The sequence below is a fragment of the Electrona antarctica genome, assembly GCF_951216825.1.
Source record: "Electrona antarctica genome assembly, chromosome: 4".
In the NCBI taxonomy this organism is placed as follows: Eukaryota; Metazoa; Chordata; class Actinopteri; order Myctophiformes; family Myctophidae; genus Electrona; species Electrona antarctica.
This window is the reverse complement of record NC_136809.1, coordinates 38138209-38162224: the sequence shown is the minus strand read 5'-3', so window position 1 is coordinate 38162224 and position 24016 is coordinate 38138209. Positions and strand designations below refer to the sequence as shown.

Sequence of the window (24016 nt, the reverse complement as noted above, 5' to 3'; positions counted from 1 at the left end):
ACAACTTCACCAAAAATAGCAGATCTACAAGCTCACAACAGAGCTTGTGATTTTTGGTGAATGTGGGGCGTTTCCTGCGTTTGGAAACGCAAAGAAGTGAAATCCCCTTCCAGACTGGAAATCTTAGAAACCGCTCCGCCTCGCATATCCATGTACTGTAAACAGGCAATACGGGGGAAACGGCAAAACGCATGACGCCATGGCTCAGCGTATGCTATTACGGTGTAAACAAACAGCTGTGATAGGAAGTAGCACGGAAGTGGTTCTACGCATGAGTGACTGGTGTATCTGGCAGCGCATCTACAGGGTTTTCAATCACTGTTGTGTACACAGCAGTGTGTGTGTGAATGCAGAACAAAAAGTGAGAACGCAACAACACTTTCTCGTTTGCTGTTCTGACCGTTACAGAGTAAACCAAGCCCCCGGAATGGCTGGGTAACGTTGAAGTCGTCTCCCTACTGGTCAAACCCTGGTGCTGCAGGCGGGCTGGGCCCACTTTAACTTATGAATGAATCGTGACGTAGGACATGACATAGAGGTACCACAAGAACAGCGCAAAGGGTACTATGATTGGAGCCAACCAATCATATCAACGCTCAAGGGGGTACTACCCTGAAGACTTCGTCAAGCAACTTCCATTGAAGTGAATAGCGGGGGGCGGGGCTATCGCTCCTCAATCCGCTCTCTAGATATAATATATTATAACTCTATGGTGTAAACGTGGCCTTAAACAGTGCAGAAAAATATGTATCTGAAAACATTTGAGACAAACGGCTTTATTACAAACGGATCTTTATTAGATCCCATAGTCCGAGTGGACGGGGTATTGCATCTGTGATTGGTTGACCAGTGGTTTTCATTTAGCAAATTAGCTGGCCATTTTTTCCATTACTTTAAAACATGTTGCAGACAAACACTTGTCATATCAGTCCAAACTTGTCGTAAACAAACTTGTTCAGTAACAGCCGACCCCCCCCCCCCACACACACATACACACACACACACACACACACACACACACACACACACACACACACACACACACACACACACACACACACACACACACACACACACACACACACACACACACACACACACACACACACACACACACACACACACACACACACACACACACACACACACACACACACTGTTGTTTCCCAAAGGACCTGAGGCCTGAGGCCTACCATTGCGTGGCACATCTATGCACGAAATGTCTATGTTCACAGGCTTCTGTGTGCGGCCTAGAGGGCATCTGAGCATGTGCAACACTACAAGTATTACACCATATGCGTTTGGGAAACCCGGCCATTGTCATCATGGTGTGACGCTGTAGTATTATCAAGTAGGGCGCTAATTTACGACAAAAAAAGTTGAAATATCCTTAAAGTTGAATTACCCCTGAGGTCAAAGGTTTATACACAACTCAGCCCTGGACTGGTGCTGCTGCTTATCGTATCGTTATCTCGGTATGAACATGTGCAGTATCTTTTCAAAATAACCGTGAAACTGAACTGACTTACTATTATTATTTATTTTGAAGAATGCTTAGTTTTCATTGTTGCTACACTTAGAAATAAGTGTGGGAATCCAATAGCACTTACAATTATGAGTGATATTGACTTTTTTAAATTATGCCGTTTTTTGAATAATGCTTAGTTTTCAATTTTGCAACACTCTAATTTTTGTACGCTCTAATTTCACACACTTGTGAGCTTGTGGATTGGCTATTTTTAGAATAGGGATCCTGGGGGTTCAAGTGGTTGACAAAAGTGCAATTTGAAGTATTTTCAAAGTATTTTGGCAACTATATTTGTCACAATGATCGTGACATGTAATTTTCCATATGGTCCCATCGCTAGTCACGGTCATGGTGCTATCTTATCCTAGCGGTGGGGGGCGGGGCCTGGGCCACGCGGCTCTGGAACAGTGTGATGCGATCCAGCAGAGTGAGGGGGATGTCTCTGATGACCAGAGGCAGGTCTTCGTGCTGCAGCGGATAGATGACCACGCTGAGAGCTGCCCGCTCCGCTGAGAACCTGCAGGCAGAGACAGGAACAAACAGAGACCTCAATAGCCCCTAGGAGTGCTTCCACTGCAAATTAATTGGTTCAGAACCCTAAAAGTTGGTTTGGAACTGGAACCAAAACAATTATAATAATACTTGTTCTTGCCATGAACTGGAAAACAAAGTGGGCGTGTCACTATTCTACAGGATGGAAGATGTGGATGTGATATAAACAATGGCAAAAGCAAGTGAAAAATCATCATTAAAAAAAAGAAGAGAATCTGTAACTGCCATTGATGATCGAAATTCCCCCGTGAAATATTCACTTTGAGCGGTCATATTGGACACATTGCTGGCCAGGTCTGGAATCGAACCTGAAACAACTGGAGATTCCTACTCCCCAGGCAGGCCCTCTAACCATTCAGCTATGCCGCCCCAATTACAATGGTTCTGCTTAATAGACACATTTCCAGACAACGTCACACCGTGCAAAGGTGTTGCAGAATGGCAGAGAACATGTGAGCTTGTATGTCAGCTGTTCTCGGCGTGCAATACTGTTGGCAGGGTGAAGTATATATCTGTCTCACTAGGGTGCGTCTCTGCGTCTCACCATCCAACACACAAGAGGAGGTTGAATGAACTGAAACCAGTGCTCCCCAAAACAACAGATTTGGGGATTGTTGATTACATGAAACCGGCACCTGCGTGTGCAGCCTCAATGTTTGTATACAAGAAACCCATCAGTGGAAACACAGGCCGGTTCGTGGCTGGTTCCATGAAAGCACCAACATTAAAAGAAGTACCAACGTTATTTTTGGTGGAAAAGGGGCCACACACACACACTGACCTGTCCAGTAATACTCTCTGTAGTGTGCGACATGCTGCCAGGGTTCCACCCATGAACATGTGGCACACGGTGACGGCGTGGCAGTGCGACATGAAGGTCTCCGTGGCGATGGGGTCAAACGTGCCGCTGCGTGACACCACACAGACGCGCTGCAGCTGGGGGCAACACGAGAGGGCTTCGAAGAACGACGCGTTGGCATTCAGGTGCGGCTGCTCCAACCTGCACATAAACACACATGTTTGTATTACTATACTCGTAAGGACATGTACATTATAGGATGGAGATTTTATGGATGCTATCTTTATTTGTATTATTTGTGTACTTCCGTAAATGTACTAGTCGAGATAATCAAAGGGGCTCATTACTACACTCAAATCTGACTACATCATCAAATTGGACCGTCGCCCACAGCCACGATACTAGAGGGTTACTTATCACTTATCACTTATCACTTATCACTTATCACCGCTTGTGGCAGCGGTGGCCGAACGGATTGCGGAGCGGTCTTGATACCGGAAGGTCGCCAGTTCGAATCAGCGGTCCGACACGTTAAAATTACCACCGCTGAAGTGCCCTTGAGCAAGGCATTGAACCACTACCATGAAATGTTCTATGAGCAGGGCCTGGCTGGAAACAAGTTCTTGAGCTTAGCCCAGATACCCTGGGTAAATATAGTAGCTTTGCTTTACTCGAATGAAATTGAGCCAGCAGGCTCACCTGGAGCCTACAGCATAATGGCTGCGAGTAGGAAACAGAGAGTGAAATTACTGCAGCCGAAGCGAAAACATTGTGAAACAGACTTCCATGGCCAGTTAAGACTGATATGACTTTAGGGGACTTACGTGGCCGGTTAAGACTGAGGTTAGGGTTAGACTTAGTGTTAGTAATAGTCCGACAACGCAACCAACGCCACGTCGGAGGTATCTGTGTTTCCTAATCACATAAGTAACAAGTAAGTGATAAGTAACCTAATGGTGATTATAGGTTGATTGTCATACGAATCCGTTGAGAGGGAGCGACAACAATGCTCTGGTAACACGCACCTATAGAACAAACATGGGTAAATTATCTTTCTACTGCACTGCCACCAAAGTGTGGAATGCCCTGACACCATGCCTTCAAAGATTTGGATCACTGGCTTCCTTCAAAACAGGCCTGAAAATCCATCTTTCCAAATTGGGAGGAAAATCTCACTTCTCTCATAGAAAGGTGATGGCATTCACTGCCTAGAATGTGCATAATACACAGTGATGAAGCCATGCAAAAACATACCAGAACAAGGTCTTTTTTTATCTCACCACAAATGAAAGTGTCTGGCTGCGATCTAGCTGCACTCTAGCTGTGATCTGACTGTGATCTTGCTGTAGTCTTGCTGTGATCTGGCTGTGATCTGGCTGCAATCTGGCTGCAGTCTGGCTGCGATCTGGCTGCAATCTGGCTGCAGTCTGGCTGCAATCTGGCTGCAATCTGGCTGCAGTCTGGCTGCAGTCTGGCTGCAGTCTGGCTGCAGTCTGGCTGCAGTCTGGCTGCGATCTCGCTGCAATCTGGCTGCGATTTGGCTGTGATCTGGCTGTAATCTGGCTGCGATCTGGCTGCACTATGGCTGCGATCTGGCTGCACTATGGCTGTGATCTGCCTGCACTCTGGCTGTGATCTGGCTGCACTCTGGCTGCCATCTGGCTGTACTCTGGCTGTGATCTGGCTGCGATCTGGCTGCACTCTGGCTGCACTCTGGCTGCACTCTGGCTGCACTCTGGCTGCACTCTGGCTGCACTCTGGCTGCACTCTGGCTGCACTCTGGCTGCACTCTGGCTGCACTCTGGCTGCACTCTGGCTGCACTCTGGCTGCGATCTGGCTGTATTGTCTGGCTGCGATCTGGCTGCACTCTGGCTGCGTTCTGGCTGCACTCTGGCTGCACTCTGGCTGCACTCTGGCTGCACTCTGGCTGCACTCTGGCTGCACTCTGGCTGCGATCTGGCTGCACTCTGGCTGCAATCTGGCTGCAATCTGGCTGCAATCTGGCTGCAATCTGGCTGCAATCTGGCTGCAATCTGGCTGCAGTCTGGCTGCAGTCTGGCTGCAGTCTGGCTGCGATCTGGCTGCGATCTGGCTGCAGTCTGGCTGCGATCTGGCTGCAATCTGGCTGCGATTTGGCTGTGATCTGGCTGTAATCTGGCTGCGATCTGGCTGCACTATGGCTGCGATCTGGCTGCACTATGGCTGTGATCTGCCTGCACTCTGGCTGTGATCTGGCTGCACTCTGGCTGCCATCTGGCTGTACTCTGGCTGCGATCTGGCTGCACTCTGGCTGCACTCTGGCTGCACTCTGGCTGCACTCTGGCTGCACTCTGGCTGCACTCTGGCTGCACTCTGGCTGCACTCTGGCTGCACTCTGGCTGCACTCTGGCTGCACTCTGGCTGTAATCTGGCTGCGATCTGGCTGTATTGTCTGGCTGCGATCTGGCTGCACTCTGGCTGCGTTCTGGCTGCGTTCTGGCTGCACTCTGGCTGCACTCTGGCTGCACTCTGGCTGCACTCTGGCTGCACTCTGGCTGCACTCTGGCTGCACTCTGGCTGCACTCTGGCTGCACTCTGGCTGTGAGTTTCTTGCGATCTGGCTGCGATTTAGCAGCAATCTGGCAGCACTCTGGCTGCACTCTGGCTGCACTCTGGCTGCACTCTGGCTGCACTCTGGCTGCGATCTGGCTGTGATCTGGCTGTGAGTTTCTTGCGATCTGGCTGCGATTTGGCTGTGATCTGGCTATAGTCCGGCTGTTATGTGGCTGTGATCTGGCTGCGATCTGGCTGCACTCTGGCTGCACTCTGGCTGCACTCTGGCTGCACTCTGGCTGCGATCTGGCTGTGATCTGGCTGTGCTTTTGTTCAAATAGTGAATCAAGTGCATTCTAACCTGAGCTCCCGCAGTTGTGTGCAGTGTCTGAGTGTGTCCAGCAGTGCGGCGTTGTAGCCCATGGCCTTTAGGGAGCCCAGGTTGGCGAGGGATAATGTGCGTAGGTCCTTGCAGCCCATAGCCAGCTGTAGCAGCCCTGTCCCTTTAAGTATCCCCGGCAGACCCGCCAGTGTCAGGCGACGCAAGCGGGGCAACGCCTCCAGCGCTGCGACATGCACGTCCCCGACTCCTCTGGCCCACGTGCACACGCCACGCGGCTCGGTGCACGCGCGCGTGCACGGCTCAAGGCGCGGCAGGACGGAGACAAAACCGGGGCAGATGATCTCCAGGGTCTCCAGCGAAGGGCAGCCGCTTACGAGCTGCACCAGGCCCGAGGAGGTGCCGTCACTGGCTAAGGAGGCGTCCAACTCTGGCCTGTAAGTAGATTCCATTTCTTACTTCCCCATACTGATAACCCAAAACTTGGGTTATCTTTCTTGGGTTACTTGGGTTAAAACAAGTTACATCAAATATAATGTAAAGAGTACAGTAAGAGTATAAACAGCAGTGCAACATCAACTGAAGCATTACAAAATATTACAGTAAATTAAATATCAGCATGCGATTAATTATGTGGTATCAGAATGACACGGACATGCTGATCCCAGCATTTTAGGCAGTAGTATCGGCAGCTTTTCCTATGCCGGTATCGGTTTTGGGACAACTCTACCTGTAAGTCTGGACTCCCACGCGGGCCGGCTTCTTCAACCCCAGCAGCAGCGAAGAGGGCGAGGTAGCGTGTGTGGGGTGGGGGTGGGCGTTGGAGCCGTCGGACACGGCGCAGGCGGGCAGCGCCAGCGAGCGCAGGTGTCTCAGTCTGGACAGGCTGGCACATAGGTGCGTTTCTCCGCCAAGTCCAGGTGTGCCATTGTCGTGGTGGTAGTGTGTGTGCATGAGGTTGAGGTGTCGGAGGTTGCAACAGTTAAGTGCCAGGCGGCTCACGGTCCCAGCAGACAGCTGATCCTCCCCACCCCCGCGCATTCCTCCGCCGCCGCTGCTGCACTCTGGGTAAGGGCTGTGGCTTATCCCACTCAGGTTGAGGCTGACCAGTCTCGTGGCGTCCTTGACCCCGCCCTCCAGCAGCGATTGTAAGAGCTGTGCGCGTAGCGCCGGGGAGCGACTGAAGCTCAGGTGCTTCGGGCTGTTGCCCTGTTAACAGAAAATAAATTTTCTGATTTAAAAAAAAAAAGAAAATTCAGGAGAAAGTACCCATTTCTCAGCTTCAATGTTCAATTTTGTCTGCTCATTTCTTTGTATCATCACTTGCAATTCCATCCTGACTGAGTTCTCTATCCTGATTGGATAAAATTGGTATCCCGATCTGAAAAAATCATTTTCTTTTTCTTTATGAAAGAGCTGGAGAGACATGTTGGCTCCTGTGAGTCCTGTTACTGAACAAACACTATAGACACATTCAGAGATACATTCCTGGTCGCAGCCAACGTATTTCCTGTAAGCGGGGACAAGATATCTGCGGGGTACACAGTCAGCTCTTCTACTACATTGAATGGGAAAGTGACTGATGTTAGTCTGCTCAAACGTTACTCTTTCACCTGCTTTTTACTAACACTAACTTTACAAAGATGGCCAGAACATCGTGATGTAGTTTATGGCTGCTCCAACAGTAGTGGTAGAATTCATCTCAGCCACCACGGGGCCACTGAGCGGTGCCACAGATATCTTGTCTTTCCTACAGGAAATAGGTTGGCTGCGACCAGAGGACCCGTCTCTGAATGTGTCTAATAGAGTTTAATGATTACTATCACAATATAGATAGTAATATAGAAAACAAAGAAAAAACATTTATTGCGCTGTTTTGTAGCAAAGGTTTGCTAAATCTAACGTGGGAAAACATATGGGAAAGGCCTTTTTTTGTACGGTTTGTGGAAAAAGCTTTTAACATTGTTTTTGCCTTGATCCGAAATGCCTCCCTCTCTTCTTCCCTTTCTTTTTTTTCTTGGAATAACGACACGATTCTTCTATTTTTTTCCCCACGATTTTGCAACCCATTTTGTCAATTATCTAATATAATCCTGGGCGCTACACTTCCTCTGCCAACCTGGGGGGGGCAGCGGGCTGACCTTATGCTTCCTTCTATGCATGAGGAGTCCAAGACCACCACTAGAGGTCTGAGGTTGGGACCCACCACTAGAGGTCTGAGGTTCGGGACCCACCACTAGAGGCTGAGGTTCGGGACCCACCACTAGAGGTGGTCTGAGGTTCGGGACCCACCACTAGAGGTGGTCTGAGGTTCGGGACCCACCACTAGAGGTGGTCTGAGGTTCGGGACCCACCACTAGAGGTCTGAGGTTCGGGACCCACCACTAGAGGTCTGAGGTTGGGATCCACCACTAGAGGTCTGAGGTTCGGGACCCACCACTAGAGGTCTGAGGTTCGGGACCCACCACTAGAGGTCTGAGGTTCGGGACCCACCACTAGAGGTCTGAGGTTCGGGACCCACCACTAGAGGTGGTCTGAGGTTCGGGACCCACCACTAGAGGTCTGAGGTTCGGGACCCACCACTAGAGGTGGTCTGAGGTTGGGACCCACCACTAGAGGTGGTCTGAAGTTCGGGATCCACCACTAGAGGTGGTCTGAGGTTCGGGACCCACCACTAGAGGTCTGAGGTTGGGACCCACCACTAGAGGTGGTCTGAGGTTGGGACCCACCACTAGAGGTCTGAGGTTCGGGACCCACCACTAGAGGTCTGAGGTTCGGGACCCACCACTAGAGGTCTGAGGTTCGGGACCCACCACTAGAGGTCTGAGGTTCGGGACCCACCACTAGAGGTCTGAGGTTCGGGACCCACCACTAGAGGTCTGAGGTTCGGGACCCACCACTAGAGGTCTGAGGTTGGGATCCACCACTAGAGGTCTGAGGTTCGAAACCCACCACTAGAGGTCTGAGGTTCGGGACCCACCACTAGAGGTCTGAGGTTGGGATCCACCACTAGAGGAGGTCTGAGGTTGGGACCCACCACTAGAGGTCTGAGGTTCGGGACCCACCACTAGAGGCTGAGGTTCGGGACCCACCACTAGAGGTCTGAGGTTCCGGACCCACCACTAGAGGTGGTCTGAGGTTCGGGATCCACCACTAGAGGTGGTCTGAGGTTGGGACCCACCACTAGAGGTGGTCTGAAGTTCGGGATCCACCACTAGAGGTGGTCTGAGGTTCGGGACCCACCACTAGAGGTCTGAGGTTGGGACCCACCACTAGAGGTGGTCTGAGGTTCGGGACCCACCACTAGAGGTCTGAGGTTCGGGACCCACCACTAGAGGTGGTCTGAGGTTCGGGACCCACCACTAGAGGTGGTCTGAGGTTCGGGACCCACCACTAGAGGTCTGAGGTTGGGATCCACCACTAGAGGTCTGAGGTTCGGGACCCACCACTAGAGGTGGTCTGAGGTTCGGGACCCACCACTAGAGGTGGTCTGAGGTTCGGGACCCACCACTAGAGGTCTGAGGTTCGGGACCCACCACTAGAGGTGGTCTGAGGTTCGGGACCCACCACTACAGGTCTGAGGTTGGGATCCACCACTAGAGGTCTGAGGTTCGGGACCCACCACTAGAGGTGGTCTGAGGTTCGGGACCCACCACTAGAGGTGGTCTGAGGTTCGGGACCCACCACTAGAGGTCTGAGGTTCGGGACCCACCACTAGAGGTCTGAGGTTCGGGACCCATCACTAGAGGTCTGAGGTTCGGGACCCACCACTAGAGGTCTGAGGTTTGGGACCCACCACTAGAGGTGGTCTGAGGTTCGGGACCCACCACTAGAGGTGGTCTGAGGTTCGGGACCCACCACTAGAGGTCTGAGGTTCGGGACCCACAACTAGAGGTGGTCTGAGGTTCAAATTCACAATCAGATATTGTTGCAATTATCTCAAATGATTGTGATCACAGGGGATTATGTTGACCCACTAAAACCAGGAAAGCATCCGTGTCATTTTCGATTTTATTTTTCAGAAACCTCTTGGGATTTAGAACATTGGTTTAGAACAGTTGTTCAAAAAAATAGCAGATATACAAACTCACAGTGTGTCAGTTCGTGCCACGCTGCGAGCTTGTACATCTGCTATCTTTGAACATTTTTAACACAAATCATCTGTTCTGGGGGTCCCTGGCACAAATCATTTTCAGATGGGGTGGTCGACCGTAGCCATCCACGGCCATATATACATTTGGGGGTCCTTGGTACGAAAGGGTTTGAGAACCACTGGTTTAGCACTGCAGGCATTTTGTAGAATCGATTCAATCTGCCTCAGATTAAAAACGGGAAAGCATCCGTGTCATTTTAGATTTTTGCGTTGGCTATTCAAAAACACAAGATATAAAAGCTCAGCGAGCTTGTAGATCTATTATTTTAGAAACATCTTAAACATGTACAAATCCTTGAATATCCAATCTTTGCTTCTGGGGGTCCCTGGAACAAAATATTTTGAGATGGGGGAGTCGGTAGCCAAATACTTCGGGGTCCTTGACATGAAAAGGTTTGAGAACACTTACATAGAAACATGTTTTTCAGAAAGCTTTTAGGATTTAGAAGACATTTAGTCAGCCTCAGGTTTTTAAGGGGTTAATTATACAGGTCTCCTACCTCTAGGGCGCGCTCTAGGGACCGAGGGTCCAACCAGGTGCGAGGAAGCTGCAAGGCCTCCAGGTCACCATGGTGCCCCAGGCTCTGGGCCAATGAGGCGGAGGCAGACCAGTGGGCGGGGTTGGGACCAGGGATGGACACCAGGAAGACCCGGAGGTGCTCCGGAACACGGACACTGAACACAGCCAGGTAGAGGAGCAGCAACGTCTGGTTGACCTGGCAACAGGAAATAACAAGTTACACACGTCAGTGTTGATTTTGACAGTGTTTATTTAGTTCTAGTCTAGTCTTTAGAATAAAATGTAATTCAGTTTGTCATATTCTAGTCATCTGAATTTTTGTGAAGAAGTCCTATAATCCTATTACGGCTTGGTTTTGTTTTGATCACGTTTTTTTCCGGTTGTCCTCTGATCCGGAAGCCCAAATAAACTCACAGGTTCCGGAAGAGCGCCCTCTATCGCAAACCACTGAAAACACTGATTGATCCATTGTCCTCAATGGCAGTGAAGCGTTGGATTTTCAATTAGGTCTATAGACGTCAATGGCAGTCAATGAGTTGAGCAAAATACTTCACACCACCTATGAGGCTACCTGGCTCCTCTTCCAACATCATGTCCCCTCCCACTTACAGTACCTCAGGTCTGGTGACGACATCCACCTTGAGGTCCCAAAGACGAAAGAATACCAAAACGCTCGCCCCAAACACAGTCGCCTCGGCGCAAATCAGTCACCCTTATTCCTAACCTTAACATCAGTAAAACTCTGCCTAAACCTAACCTTATTCCTAACGTTAACATCAGTAAAACTCAGCCTAAACCAACACTATTCCTAACCGTAACCACAGTAAAACTTTGCTTAACCCTGAACTTATTTGTAATCTTATCCTCAGTAAAACAAATACAAGAATACAAGAGCCGCCCCAGCGTGCAGTCGGCGGGAACAAATGTAGGTCGAGTGTGTTTTGGGGTGAGCCTTACGGTTACCAGACCAAGTATCGTACCTAGTATCTCAAAACCCACCTCTTCAATATGGCTTTTGCCAGCTCCTAATAAAGTTGTTTTTCTTTTGTTGTTTTCTCCTCCACCCCCATGTAAAGTGTCTTTGTGTACTTAGAAAAGCACTATATACATTTGAGATATTATTATTATTATTGTTATAAATCACCTCTCCTGGGGCCAATCTAGCACTGAACTCCTCCAACTGTTGGTAATGTGGCACGCTACTCTGGCCCACCATCAACTGGCAGCACACGCTGGCACCCTCTCTGGTCACCTCTGGTATATCAAACTGCAGGGCCAGCCTATGAGCAGAAATACACAACAAGGGAGACACATCACTGAAGAATACGAGATACACACGCAGCGTCAGCAGACAGTGAACAAAAATAAAAATAAACTCTCATTAAAAGCCAAACAGACATACAGTAGATCACAGAACTCTCAAACGGAATTAAAAATAAAGTCTTGAGGGGAGAATACATTGTTCAGAAGATGCTTCTGAACAATGTATTGTATTCTATATTGCTAGTGAATTTGATTACTTCAAATACTTAAATCTTTATATAACCAATGACTGAAAACTGTCGATCTACAATCTCACAGCGTGACGCGTTGAGCGCTTGTAGATCGTCTATTTTCGGTGGCCGACATTCTGGCCTCTATGGAATCCAAATGACTGAAATCAGTCATGGGCGACTGAATGACTGAGAACGTTTAACTCCACGAGGTCACCTGCGTAGTTGGGCACAGCATGGCACCACGCCGTAGCTGGGCGTGAGGAGGGTCTGCCGCAGGTCCGACAGGCGACTCAGCGAGTCGACTGCCTCGGAGCCCAGCTGCGCGGCGTTGAAGCCCGGCGCCACGTCGAAGGCCAGCGACTTGAGGAGGCTCAGGGAGGAGAGGAGGCGCGAGAGGCGCAGGGAGGTGAGGCGGCAGCCGCCCAGGTCCAGGCGCGTCACCGCCCGACAACGGACCAGATGCTCCATGGTGGAGCCCGACAGCCAATAGCAGCCGTTCAGGCTGAGGGACTGCACGTGATTGGCCAGCTGCTTCAATATCTGCCGCACAGACAGGTCACTGGCCTGGAGGGGGGAGGAAAATAATAATGTTAGTTTCAATTGTGGTGAAAATAGGGCTGACACAATCATGACATTTTGATTAACAATTAGCTGTCATTACAAATAACTGCAATATGTGATTATTTGATTAACGTCTATGAGTTTGATGAATTCTCACAATATGTATCTGTGGAACAGAGTCAAACAACATGTAATGCCTCAACTCCTACAATTCCAAGTGCTTGTCATTATGATTATTTTGGGATGTCACGGTCTGAAAAGTTTGGGAACCCTTTATGGAGATGAATGGAAATGATTCAGATAATTATGCAAAGTAATTGAGGTCGGGTGACTGTGACAGGAGGCCTATAAGGTGTTGGTTATTTCACTGTGCAAGTGTGCAGTGACAGGAGGTCTAGGAAGTGTCATTTATGCTACCGTGTAGTGCTCAGACAGACAGACGTGCGTCAGCAGGGTCTTGTCGCGACAGAGCGAGTGCAGCTTGCGGCAGACGCGCGCCACGTTGAGCAGCAGGTCTCCCACGGGGACGTGATGCAGGATGCACAGCAGGATCTCATCGGACAAACCCGACATTCCCACTGAGGCCGAGGCCATCACGTCCTCGTCACCCACAGCCTGGCGGGGGGGGGGGGGGCAGAGATAACATAACACATACAAAGCAAAGGTAAGTAATAATACACACAATTAGATGTACCGATACCATTTCTTTCCTTCCCGATGCAGATTCCGATATCTACAACTTGCGTATGGGTCGATACAGAGTACCGATCCGATACCATATCAGTGTGTAATTGAAACGAATCTAGGACAAGTGGTTCTCAAAGTGGGGTTCAGCGACAATCTGGATTTGCTGAGGGGGTTCCAAATGGACCCTTACAGGTCTGTAACTCTCAAGTTATGTGGGTCATTGAAATTAAAAGGTTTGAGAACCACTGATCTAGGAATTAATACAAATTTCATTAGTAATTGCTAAAGTTAGTAAAACAATAATGTAAATAATGTAAATAGCACAGTAATGCAACATCAACTGAAGCATTCAAAATATGACTGTAAATGAAATCATGTGATAAATGACATGGTATCGTAATGGCATAGGCAGGCATACTCGCCGATACCAACAGGCAGTATCGGCAGCTTTTCCGATAGTGGTAATAACACTTTGATTAATTGATTGATAGAATACTTTTTTATTTAGACTCGCTTTCCACATCAAATTCAAATCCCCCTTTCTGCCTTTTCATTTTAATGTTTACTAGTCTTATAGCTTTTAACTAGCTATAACTAGCTTTTAACTAGCTATAACTAGCTTTTAACTATCTTAATGAAGTTGTTTATTTTATTTCTTCGGTTATTTTGGCCTGTTTTTTCAGGCCAGTTTTGAAAGAAACCAGTGATACATCCTTTAATTCAGTGGTTCCCAAACATTTTCATGTCCATGACCCCCAAATTGACAATAATGAGCATGCGGACCCCCATTTGAAAAGATATGCCAGAGACCCCCATAAGAGAAGATATTTACGGCTCTAGCAGTGATTCTCAACGCGTTTAATTTCAAGGACCCCCGGTTTGACACATTAGTCTACGGACCCCCATTTAAATGGCATTTCTATCTCATATTTATATTGTAAAATCAATGTTAAAGAGTGTACAAATGGAACCAAATCCATTTGGTTCCATTTGTACACTCTACTGGCCTTGTGACCGTTGAGCAAGGCACCCTATGATTTCCCTAACCCCTTTCGGAACCCTCGGTTACCTTTTCTGAATTTTGTACGGCGGTACCCTAGGGTCCCTCGTAGCTTATTCCACCCTCCATAGGACGCAGATTTACCCACTGTCTTTTCACGGAGACCTGCTCGGTCGCTTGAGTGTTTGTGAGATGTTTCAAAGATGCATACAACAGCTTTAGGAGACCGCCACAACTTTTTTTGAAGTTTTGCTTCGCTGAAATTCTCTCTCCTCTCTCTTCCTTGACTTCCTTATTGACTTCGCATTGTACCGCCTCCCGAGCGGCGACTGGCAAGCTGCACGTCCTAGCTACTGCCTCTGATTGGCCAACCGCATGCATGCAGGATGTTTATAATGCTGTTGTGTCGTGGGAGGCGGGACATGGGAAGTGAGGAAGAGAGAATTTCAGTGAAGCAAAACTTTAAAAAAAGATTAAAAATACTTAACGGCAACGGCGGTTAATGCCGTTTCGCACACGTTGCGGCGGTCTCCTAAAGCTGTTGTATGCATCTTTGAACCATCTCACCAACACTCAAGCGACCGAGCAGATCTCCGTGAACAGACAGTGGGTAAATCTGCGTCCTATGGAGGGTGGAATAAGCTACGAGGGACCCTAGGGTACCGCCGTACAAAATTCAGAAAAGGTAACCGAGGGTTCCAAAAGGGGCTATGATTTCCCCTACATTGTTGGTTTTGTTTTCCCTTTATTTGTATTATAAATAATGCTAATGTATGTTAACATAATATATTGCTTTGCATTAAAGGCAGGGTAAGTGATTTTCTTTTGTTAAAATAAGTGTTAAATAGCTCTATATTCTGATCGTACTGATTACTATAGACTATGGAGTCTCCATGTCTCTCCAGACTGAACTTTTGTCAGCTACCTGAAAATGTATTTTCTGTTTAGCAAAGAGAAACATGGAGACTCCTGTTACTGAACAAACACTATAGCAATGACTATCAGAATATAGTGCTTAGTTCAACCTTTGAACAAAAACGTTTTGTTTTATCCAAAAATATCACTTATTCTACCTTTATATGTGTTTTATAAATAAACAAAGCTGTGGCATGATACTTGTGTGCAGCACAGCCTGCACACAGCCTAATTTGGTTGAATGGGGACAATATACAGTACCAAAGCATCAATTTGTTAATTAAACACGTACAATAATCACACTTTTCATTAAACTCTTGCCATACAATTTTCATAGGCTGTCATCATAATAACTAGGTCTAGCTAAAATAGCTACAGTTTACAGTTAGCTAAACAAAGGTAGCTGGGGAACACAACGTTATAAGTCAATTTAATGTGGTCTAACCTGTTCAATTTGATAGTCCATGTCCTCTACTATTCCTGCTATAGATGTACTCATAGTTGTTAATGTTTTAAAGTTCTATGTGAGGCTACAGTTATGATGACAGGAGAAAAGCTGCATTGATCTTCAACTGAAACAGCTTTCTACTGGGAGGAAATAGGAATCCAATCGGCACTCAGCCACGGAACACCACCGGAACTATTTGCCAGACGGACACGTTTCCTGTTACAGTGCAAGGATAGTCTAAGAAGGATAAGACGCGAAGACCGTACGGCCGACGCCATGTTGCTTTGGAAGGAAAGAAACATGCGCAGTTGAGACCAAGGAAGCTGAACGCGGAAGTGTTGGCTGCATATAGCCCATTGCGCATGTTTCTTTCCTTCCAAAGCAACATGGCGTCGGCCGTACGGTCTTCGCGTCTTATCCTTCTTAGACTATCCTTGTTACAGTGTTGCCAGATTTTGGTTGAGAGCATAGAGTATATATATAATAGAGACTGAACTGGCGCGAAGCTCCGCCCCCCCAGCTATTCATGTCAGTGGAAGTTGCTCAGTGGCGTTTTGAAGCACCCGGAAGACTGCCGGAAGTCCCTCCCAGGACCTCAACTTTGAGGTCCTGAGTGACGTAGGGCAACTGAGCGCTCAACGTTAAAGCCCAGCTGCACGGGGTTTCCCGGTCATGAATCCACGGGTCCGCCTGTAGTCCCTCCTCCTACCACTAGGAACCAGAGCTTCAACGTTGGAAAGTCTGCCTGCCCCCTTGGTTGAGAGAGATCTAGATGACTTTGGTTGAGATAAGCAGCACTTTAATATGAAGTTACATTCGTGTCTTTAAAATAAAATAAAATGATCTGAGAGAGAAAAATATAAACAAAAAATAAGCAAAAAAAATTATCATCAATGCTATGTTTATTTTGCTTGCTGTTCTAATCTGTTTTCATTCAACATTTTCGGCTTTTGATTGATTGATTGAAGAATTTATTAACAGTTTGCAGAATTACAGTACATTTCAAACACAAACTCAATACAAAGGCTGTTAACTGTGAGTGGACGACCCAATTAAGCATTACACTTGTTTCCAATAGGGTCCACCATGTTCAAATCATTAAAAACATTTAGAGACGTACAAATAGACGTACAAATAGACACTTCTATATAGACAGAACAGGAATTCATCATAAAGGAGGTAAAAAGGGAAAAGAAACATACAGTGAGGGAAAAAAAGGGGGTGGGCGGTGGGGGGGATTCACGTTCAGCTCCGTTAATTTGTTTGTTTTCCTTGGAGGAGCTGCGTTGGGTCCCCAAGTCGGCTCCGTGGCCGTACCTTGAGTTGGCTGTGTGGCCGTGACCGCCTCTTGTGTTGGGTCCCCAAATCGGCTCCGTGTCTGATTTTACGGAGGCCAGTTTTGAATTGCAGCCGTCCGTAGGTGCCCTTTGAGAGCAGTTTTGAAGGAGTCAAGGGATTCGCATGCCTTAATGACTGTTGGTAGGGCGTTCCACATTTTGGTGGCATAGGAACGAAATGAATTTAGTCCCTTGTTTGTGCCGAATCTGGGTTGCACATGGTTTGTTGAACTCCCTCTGGTGTTGTGGGTGTGTACTTCGTTGACATTAAGGAAGTACTTAGACAAATGGGTATCTTGGTGGTGTAGCGAATCTTGTGGACCAGACCCATTGCAAGGTGCTGTACTCTGTCGTCAACCCTAAGCCATTCCAGCCTGTCAAAGTGGGCAGGGGTGAGGTGGGTTCGGGGAGTGAGGTCAAGTAGTAGCCTGACCAGTTTGTTGGAAGTCTGGAGCCTTGTTTTAAGGGCCTTAGAGGTGCTGTGGTAGGAGGTGCAAGCGTAGTCGAAGAAACCTTGTACGAGGGCTCCTGTCTTCTAGGTGTTTTTGTTGACCAGTGAGGAGATCCTGTATACGAATCTTGTTCTTTGGTTGACCTTTTTGATTACATTGGTGGCTATTTTATCACCAGAAAGCCATTTTCCATCCTCCAGGATGGAACCTAGGTAGGCTAGGTAATTTCATCTTTTCGTGTGATAATATTGTCACCCACTCTAAACAAGAAGCCATCTGCCTTGCTGAGATTACTATTTGATCCAAATAGAATTGATTCAGTTTTTCCCAGGTGTAAAGATAGTTTGTTATCAGCAAGCCAGGTGCAGATTCTACCAAGTTCAGAGCTGAGGGCCTTTTCAACCTGCAGTTTGTTCTTGTCCGAGACCAGCAGTGCCGAGTCATCTGCGAACAGGAACAAACTGCAGTCACAAGCTGATGTCATGTCGTTTACATATATTAGGAACAGTAAAGATCCTAGTATGCTTCCTTGTGGAACACCACAGCTCACTTTTGTTTGATTTTGTTTGTTCAGAACGATTTAAGAAAGTAGTGAGTTATTGGGTAATGGGTGGTGTCACGTGTCAGGCCCAGGGCATTCCACATTTTGGTGCCTGGTGGCAGAGCATAATAGAATTGAAAATAGTGTGGAGTAGGAAATCTGGTAGTTTTTATTGGCCCAATATTGTCTATAGTGAAAAAAAGTGTTTTATCCAAATATATCACTTATTCTACCTTTATAATTTATGTAAGTTTATAAACGTATTGAATACTGTGCCAATCAAAACAAGCTGTGGCATGATACTTGTGTGCAGCACAATAGCCTAATTTGGTTGAACTGGGGACAATACACCAAAGCATCAATTTGTTAATTACACGCATTCATTAAATACATTCATGAATCCACTTGCTGTCGGTATAGAGCTTTTTAATATATGTGACGAATGTCAATTTGGAATGGATTCAGAATCATGAAAACCTCATGCAGGAGGGTTTGTAAAGTCCGAGCAGACTTGATATGGGGTGACATACCTTTGGTTGCTTTGAAGGCCAGCAGCAAGAGTATTGTACTCAGGGCAGGAAGAGAGGGAGCGGAAATGTTTGGCTGTGGTCTGGTTTAATTTGGAGAGGCTTAAGTGTGCATGTCGGTAGACCATTAAGGAGTTAACGTTATTTTGCAATGTCTTTTGAGTCTAAGGTTTGGGATCCCCTGCCACAGAATGACTCGTGTGGTTTAGGTGATCAGGGTTTGCCCTGTACTCCCCAGCCTCTACAACATCATTGGCAATTTCATTTCTGTTGTGGCATGAAAACCCAGAATGACTTACTATGGTACACTGAAAAATGAGAACCTCAAGGTCTCTTGATGGATGCCACATGAGGTGGACAACAACTTTGACCAAGACATGCATGTCAAGAGAACAGGTGTAGTACAATAGTATCAGGATTCAAGGAAAGAAATTCGTTTTCAGACATGTGCACTTTTATTGGGCTCTTACAGGTCAGTGTAGACTAGAGAGGGCAACAAGCCCCCACAAACAAACCTTTTACACCTTCATACAAAAAAGGCAAAAGCTCATCTTTTTGCATAATGACAAAACAAACAGGACCCCAAGTATATATCATTTAAGGCTGAAAGTACAAAAACAAGTTTCAGATAATTTACACATTAAGCAATACTACAGATGTCTGTTGGGCAGCACACCCACCAGTGAATACACCTTCATAGAGGCAAATAAGGTGGTGAACAAACAGACAGACATCTGGAATGACCTACACAAACAAATGACATGTTTCACACAAACCACCCGGTTCACTCCGGCCAGTTAACTTCTGCAAAAGTTCCCACCATCATGGGTGGGGGTCATGGTACCATAGCCGTAGTGGTGAGGGGAGGGTGAGGAAGAGGAGTGTTGTACAGGCTCTGCACACGCCAGTGTTGTTGGTGGTGTGCCAAGGTTATGTGTGCAGACGCAGAGCTGTATCAAGATTTGTAGAGGGGTGCAAGGGTTTTTGTTTAACAGTCCGTTTAGAAGCACTTCCTGTGGACGATGCTGGGGCCAGACTCGTCATACTCCTGCTTGCTGATCCACATCTGCTGGAAGGTGGACAGAGAGGCCAGGATGGAGCCTCCGATCCAGACAGAGTATTTCCTCTCTGGGGGAGCGATGATCTGGAAAAAGGAGAGATGGATCATGAGTCAATTTGTTAAATACAGTTTTGAATTAAGGGTTCCCAAACTTCTCAGCACCAAAAAACCCCAAAAGTAGGCATTATGATCAGTTATTTCACAAAGTTTGCCTCTTGGTATTAAAAAGGTGAAGTCATTCAATTGTGACTTGGAAATGTGCAAATACCATACTATGTTGTTTATAATCTAGTGAGAACAATGTTTCACATTAAGCCAATCGGGGAGCTGCCAAAATTTGGGAAAGCCCCAGTTGGGAAACACTGGACAGTGCACTACAAGCCATACTGTAAGTTTCAGAAATGAAGACTGGCTCTACTGCTGCATTGACTTGTGGTGGCAGGTGGCAGCAGTTGTCAAAGCTTTTGCCACACTCCACAGGGCACCATGTAATGATATAAGGACAAGGTTTTACCTTTATCTTCATGGTGGTGGGGGCCAGGGATGTGATCTCCTTCTGCATACGGTCAGCGATGCCAGGGTACATGGTGGTACCACCGGAGAGCACTGTGTTGGCATAGAGGTCCTTACGGATGTCCACGTCGCACTTCATGATGCTGTTGAAGGTCGTCTCATGGATACCACAAGATTCCATGCCTACATATAGGAAGAGACAAGTGTCAATTCCATGATTTTATTTGTCCATGCAGTTAATTTAGATACCAATTACAAGAAATGCATATACTAGAAGCAGTCAACATTTGGTGACAGAAGACATGCTGGTTTCTATGAAATCCAAATGACGGAATCAGACCGTTTTCCCTGAGGTGACTCACCAAGGAATGAGGGCTGGAAGAGGGCCTCTGGACAACGGAACCTCTCGTTGCCGATGGTGATGACCTGTCCGTCGGGCAGCTCGTAGCTCTTCTCCAGAGAGGACGACGAGGCCGCGGTTCCCATTTCCTGCTCAAAGTCCAGTCCAACATAGCACAGTTTCTCCTTGATGTCACGCACAATCTCACGCTCGGCTGTTGGGAAGAGAATTGAGATTAGTCAAAAGTATACACACAATTCATATTTTTTAAGTTACCCAAGGTGTTTGCTGGTTTCAATGTGTGGATGAGGATTTGCTAGTCAAGGGATTTGTACTGACCGGTGGTGGTGAAGCTGTAGCCCCTCTCGGTAAGGATCTTCATGAGGTAGTCTGTGAGGTCGCGTCCAGCCAGGTCCAACCTGAGGATGGCGTGGGGCAGGGCATAGCCCTCGTAGATGGGCACTGTGTGGGTCACACCGTCACCGGAGTCCATGACGATACCGGTGGTACGACCAGAGGCGTACAGGGACAGCACAGCCTGGATGGCCACGTACATGGCAGGGGTGTTGAAGGTCTCAAACATGATCTGAATGAAAACAGGGTTGGATGGGTTAGATTATGTGTCACTTTATCACAATGAAAGAACATTGCACTAGGCCAGTGGTTCTCAAGACCCTGATAACTAAGTGTACATAAATGGAACGACCTATCAGAATTACTCTTGTAAAGGCTCAATTTGGGGGTGGACCACCCCCACTTCGAGAACCACTGCTCTAGATAACACCACAAAAATAACCTGAGGTCAATCATGCAGAATTGAATCACAGTAGTTTGTTTTAGCTTGTTCAGTTTTGAACACAACACCTGTCATGCCAGAAGAGCAGTCAAGTGCCCTTGAAACTGATTTTAGTAGTTCACATCAATTCTTTTGTCTTGTTACATAACACTGGTGCAGTTACCAGCCAACTGCTACTCGAGTGGCTTATCAAACATGACCTATATCTACTGGCTACAACAGCCCATGCTCCAACCAGCAATCTTTTACTACAGTCTAAGTGCACACAGAGGAGGCAGAGACCTGAAGCTTCCATAAAAAGGAGGGAAAATCAGCTTGGGAAAGAAGAGACCTGGAGTGTGATAAACAGGAGGAAAAGAGGACAGATTGAGGAACAAAACTAGACCTGGCCTTTGAGCTGGTCATCATAATCATTTCCATTTTCCAGAAATGGCAGAGCTACAAGCTTAGAAAGTTGTAAACTTTCCAATAGTCAGGTTTCAAAACACTTTGTTCATTACCCAGCCTGTGATTTTATTTCTTACCTGGGTCATCTTCTCCCTGTTGGCCTTGGGGTTGAGGGGGGCCTCCGTGAGCAGGACGGGGTGCTCCTCGGGGGCCACACGCAGCTCATTGTAGAAGGTGTGATGCCAGATCTTCTCCATGTCGTCCCAGTTGGTGACGATGCCATGCTCGATGGGGTACTTCAAAGTCAGGATACCCCTCTTACTCTGGGCCTCATCACCCACATAGCTGTCCTTCTGCCCCATGCCCACCATCACACCCTGGAGGAGGAAGGAAGATTTAATTTAACAAACGCCATATTTTAACTTTTGTCAATTCATGGCATGCCCTACGTGAGCATACTACAGCATCACAAAAGCAGACCGACAAGTAAAAAAGAAAAAAAAAAAAAAAACAAGCTTGCTGATCCGCTAAATTGCCAAGTTAATTCAAATAGCCGATCTACAAGCCCACATGTCACCCCTACGACGAGTTCTGAGCTTGTAGGTCGATTTTAGACATTTGGCACAAGACCAAGTATATAGGCTTAAGTACAAATTCACATTATGAAATGTGGCAAAGAATAATAAGACTTTAATGGTCAAGTACATAAGATTTTTCTAGCCATCCAAATTTTACTCATTAGTATAGTGTTGTGTACCTGATGTCTGGGACGTCCAACGATGGAGGGGAACACAGCACGGGGTGCATCATCTCCTGCAAAGCCAGCTTTGCACATACCAGATCCGTTGTCAACAACGAGGGCAGCGATTTCATCTTCCATGATGTCTGCATAACATAGGGAGAGAACAGGGAAAATAGTTAAACAGAATAATTGACAAAAACGTAAAGTGTTCTGCCTGCGCTGTGTTAAACACATCTAAAAACATTGTGATTCTCATCCCATCTGTAATAAAGTAAACCCCTCCTTGCAGTTACAGAGACGGGACACTGGGTGTCGCAGTTGCGCAAGTTCCAGTGTGGAAATCTATAGCTTTGAAACAAAGGCATTCTCTCTTCTCTGTCTCGCCATGACCATATAAGGCAATAGTGAGTGCAGCTTAGGGATGATGACGGCTGCCCGGGCCGGCACGACACGGTCCGGTGTGGTGAGAACAACACAGGACTGTCAAACAGACAGCCACTCCCTCCTTTAACTAGACTAACGTAATTAAGCTGCCACGGCGCGTCAGGACTCGGCGATTAAACAGCAGCCAACAAGAGGGATGAAAGAAAGACAACTTTTAAGGCAAGGCTACTTGCTACTTAACTACAGTCTAAAAGTCAGAATAAGTTATGACGTGTTGCGTTGCATGAATAAGCCTAGTTGAGTAGGATTAAGGATTGCACATTTAATTTATAGTAATATCAAAATGATTCAGTGAAACCTGAGAAAACTAGGTTTGTACAACGAGACAGGACTTTTAGATCATTTACAAATCGTGCTGCAGACTAAAAGCTGCTAGTTCGCATCATGAGACACCTGAGATGCAGTCAACAACCATCAGCTGATTCCATTCATTGAATCATTCATTAACCAGAGGTTGCCAAATTGGAAAAATGTAGCAACCAGGCCTAGAACAACAAGCTCTAAAGAAGCTACATTATTAAACCTATACATGATCGGCCATTTGAATACAGGTTTTAGTTCTTTCAACCTCACAACGCGTAGGATGATCCAAAAAGCCGCAACTACAAATACAGGAGACTACAGAAAAGCAAGCCCAAAGTCGCTTCTAATAGGCAGACATGGCAACGCCGATTCATTCACCACAAGCCTCAAAACTGAAGACAGTTTGTTTGCAGCAAGTAAAAGGATGTCTTCACATAACTGATGATATTGACTCATCGCAACGGCACGACTGAAGTTACTTTAATACATCTTAGAACGGTAGCCTAGCGAGAGAGAAAAAAAAAGTAGGCAGCACAAACTAAAAGATCTATTCTAATTTCTAAATGTTCTCATTTGAAACGAACATTGATGGCATGTGTAATACTGCTCCCTCAAATCTTCAGTTCTTAGTATCTTACCTGTGTGGAGGGTTATCGGCTCAGGTAGAACGGTGGTGTTGGTCAGTGCAATAAGTCCGCCTGCGTGCTGATCGGATGTCAGAGTAGAAGTGACTGCTAACTCTAAACCGGTGAGGACGGAGGTTTTATTGGCGCTGCGTGCCTGTATGCCGCAACCCCCCATTCCATAAAAGGACATCTTTCCTCACAGCGCCACCCCATTGGTCCGGTGGCATCCACAAGGTGTGGCCAATACCCAACCCACACCCCACCATGCATTCAGATTGTGTATCTGTGTCTGGCTGGCTATGCTAACTAACAAGATGCAATCATTATACAAAGCCAGGGATTCTTAATTTCAACCTTTTGTTATTTAATTTCAAGGACCTTTAGTTTGATATGCCCAGTGGTGGTAGGGTACAGTA

General features: G+C 46.9%; 2 protein-coding genes across 2 annotated transcripts; both read right to left on the bottom strand.

Moving 5' to 3' along the window:
* Positions 1 to 1158: 1158 nt before the first annotated feature.
* Positions 1159 to 15660, bottom strand: fbxl18 (F-box and leucine-rich repeat protein 18). Its single transcript, XM_079498214.1, has 9 exons — positions 15530 to 15660; positions 12900 to 13097; positions 12136 to 12485; positions 11570 to 11705; positions 10406 to 10621; positions 6483 to 6961; positions 5774 to 6187; positions 2862 to 3080; positions 1159 to 2045 (listed from the first exon to the last, which is right to left on the bottom strand). Exons 1-9 carry the CDS (start codon positions 15581 to 15583, stop codon positions 1883 to 1885), a joined length of 2229 nt encoding a protein of 742 aa, XP_079354340.1. The 5' UTR covers positions 15584 to 15660; the 3' UTR covers positions 1159 to 1882.
* Positions 15661 to 18821: 3161 nt separating this feature from the next.
* On the bottom strand, positions 18822 to 23633 carry actb1 (actin, beta 1). The gene is made up of 7 exons (XM_079499043.1): positions 23613 to 23633; positions 22243 to 22370; positions 21623 to 21862; positions 20642 to 20888; positions 20325 to 20516; positions 19964 to 20145; positions 18822 to 19533 (listed from the first exon to the last, which is right to left on the bottom strand). Exons 2-7 carry the CDS (start codon positions 22363 to 22365, stop codon positions 19390 to 19392), a joined length of 1128 nt encoding a protein of 375 aa, XP_079355169.1. The 5' UTR covers positions 22366 to 22370; positions 23613 to 23633; the 3' UTR covers positions 18822 to 19389.
* Between the last annotated feature and the right edge of the window lie 383 nt (positions 23634 to 24016).

Bases quoted from the DNA above. Each gene is read 5' to 3' on its own strand.
- fbxl18 (XM_079498214.1), bottom strand. From the start codon at position 15,583: ATGAGTACATCTATAGCAGGAATAGTAGAGGACATGGACTATCAAATT. The intron at 12,486-12,899 runs GTAGCATAAATG...TCCCCCCTCCAG, and splicing joins GTCTGTCTGAGCACTACACG to GCCAGTGACCTGTCTGTGCG. The intron at 10,622-11,569 runs GTGATTTATAAC...TCCTGTTGCCAG, and splicing joins CTAGATTGGCCCCAGGAGAG to GTCAACCAGACGTTGCTGCT.
- actb1 (XM_079499043.1), bottom strand. From the start codon at position 22,365: ATGGAAGATGAAATCGCTGCCCTCGTTGTTGACAACGGATCTGGTATG. The intron at 21,863-22,242 runs GTACACAACACT...TTCCTCCTCCAG, and splicing joins TTGGACGTCCCAGACATCAG to GGTGTGATGGTGGGCATGGG. The intron at 20,889-21,622 runs GTAAGAAATAAA...GTTTTCATTCAG, and splicing joins ACAGGGAGAAGATGACCCAG to ATCATGTTTGAGACCTTCAA.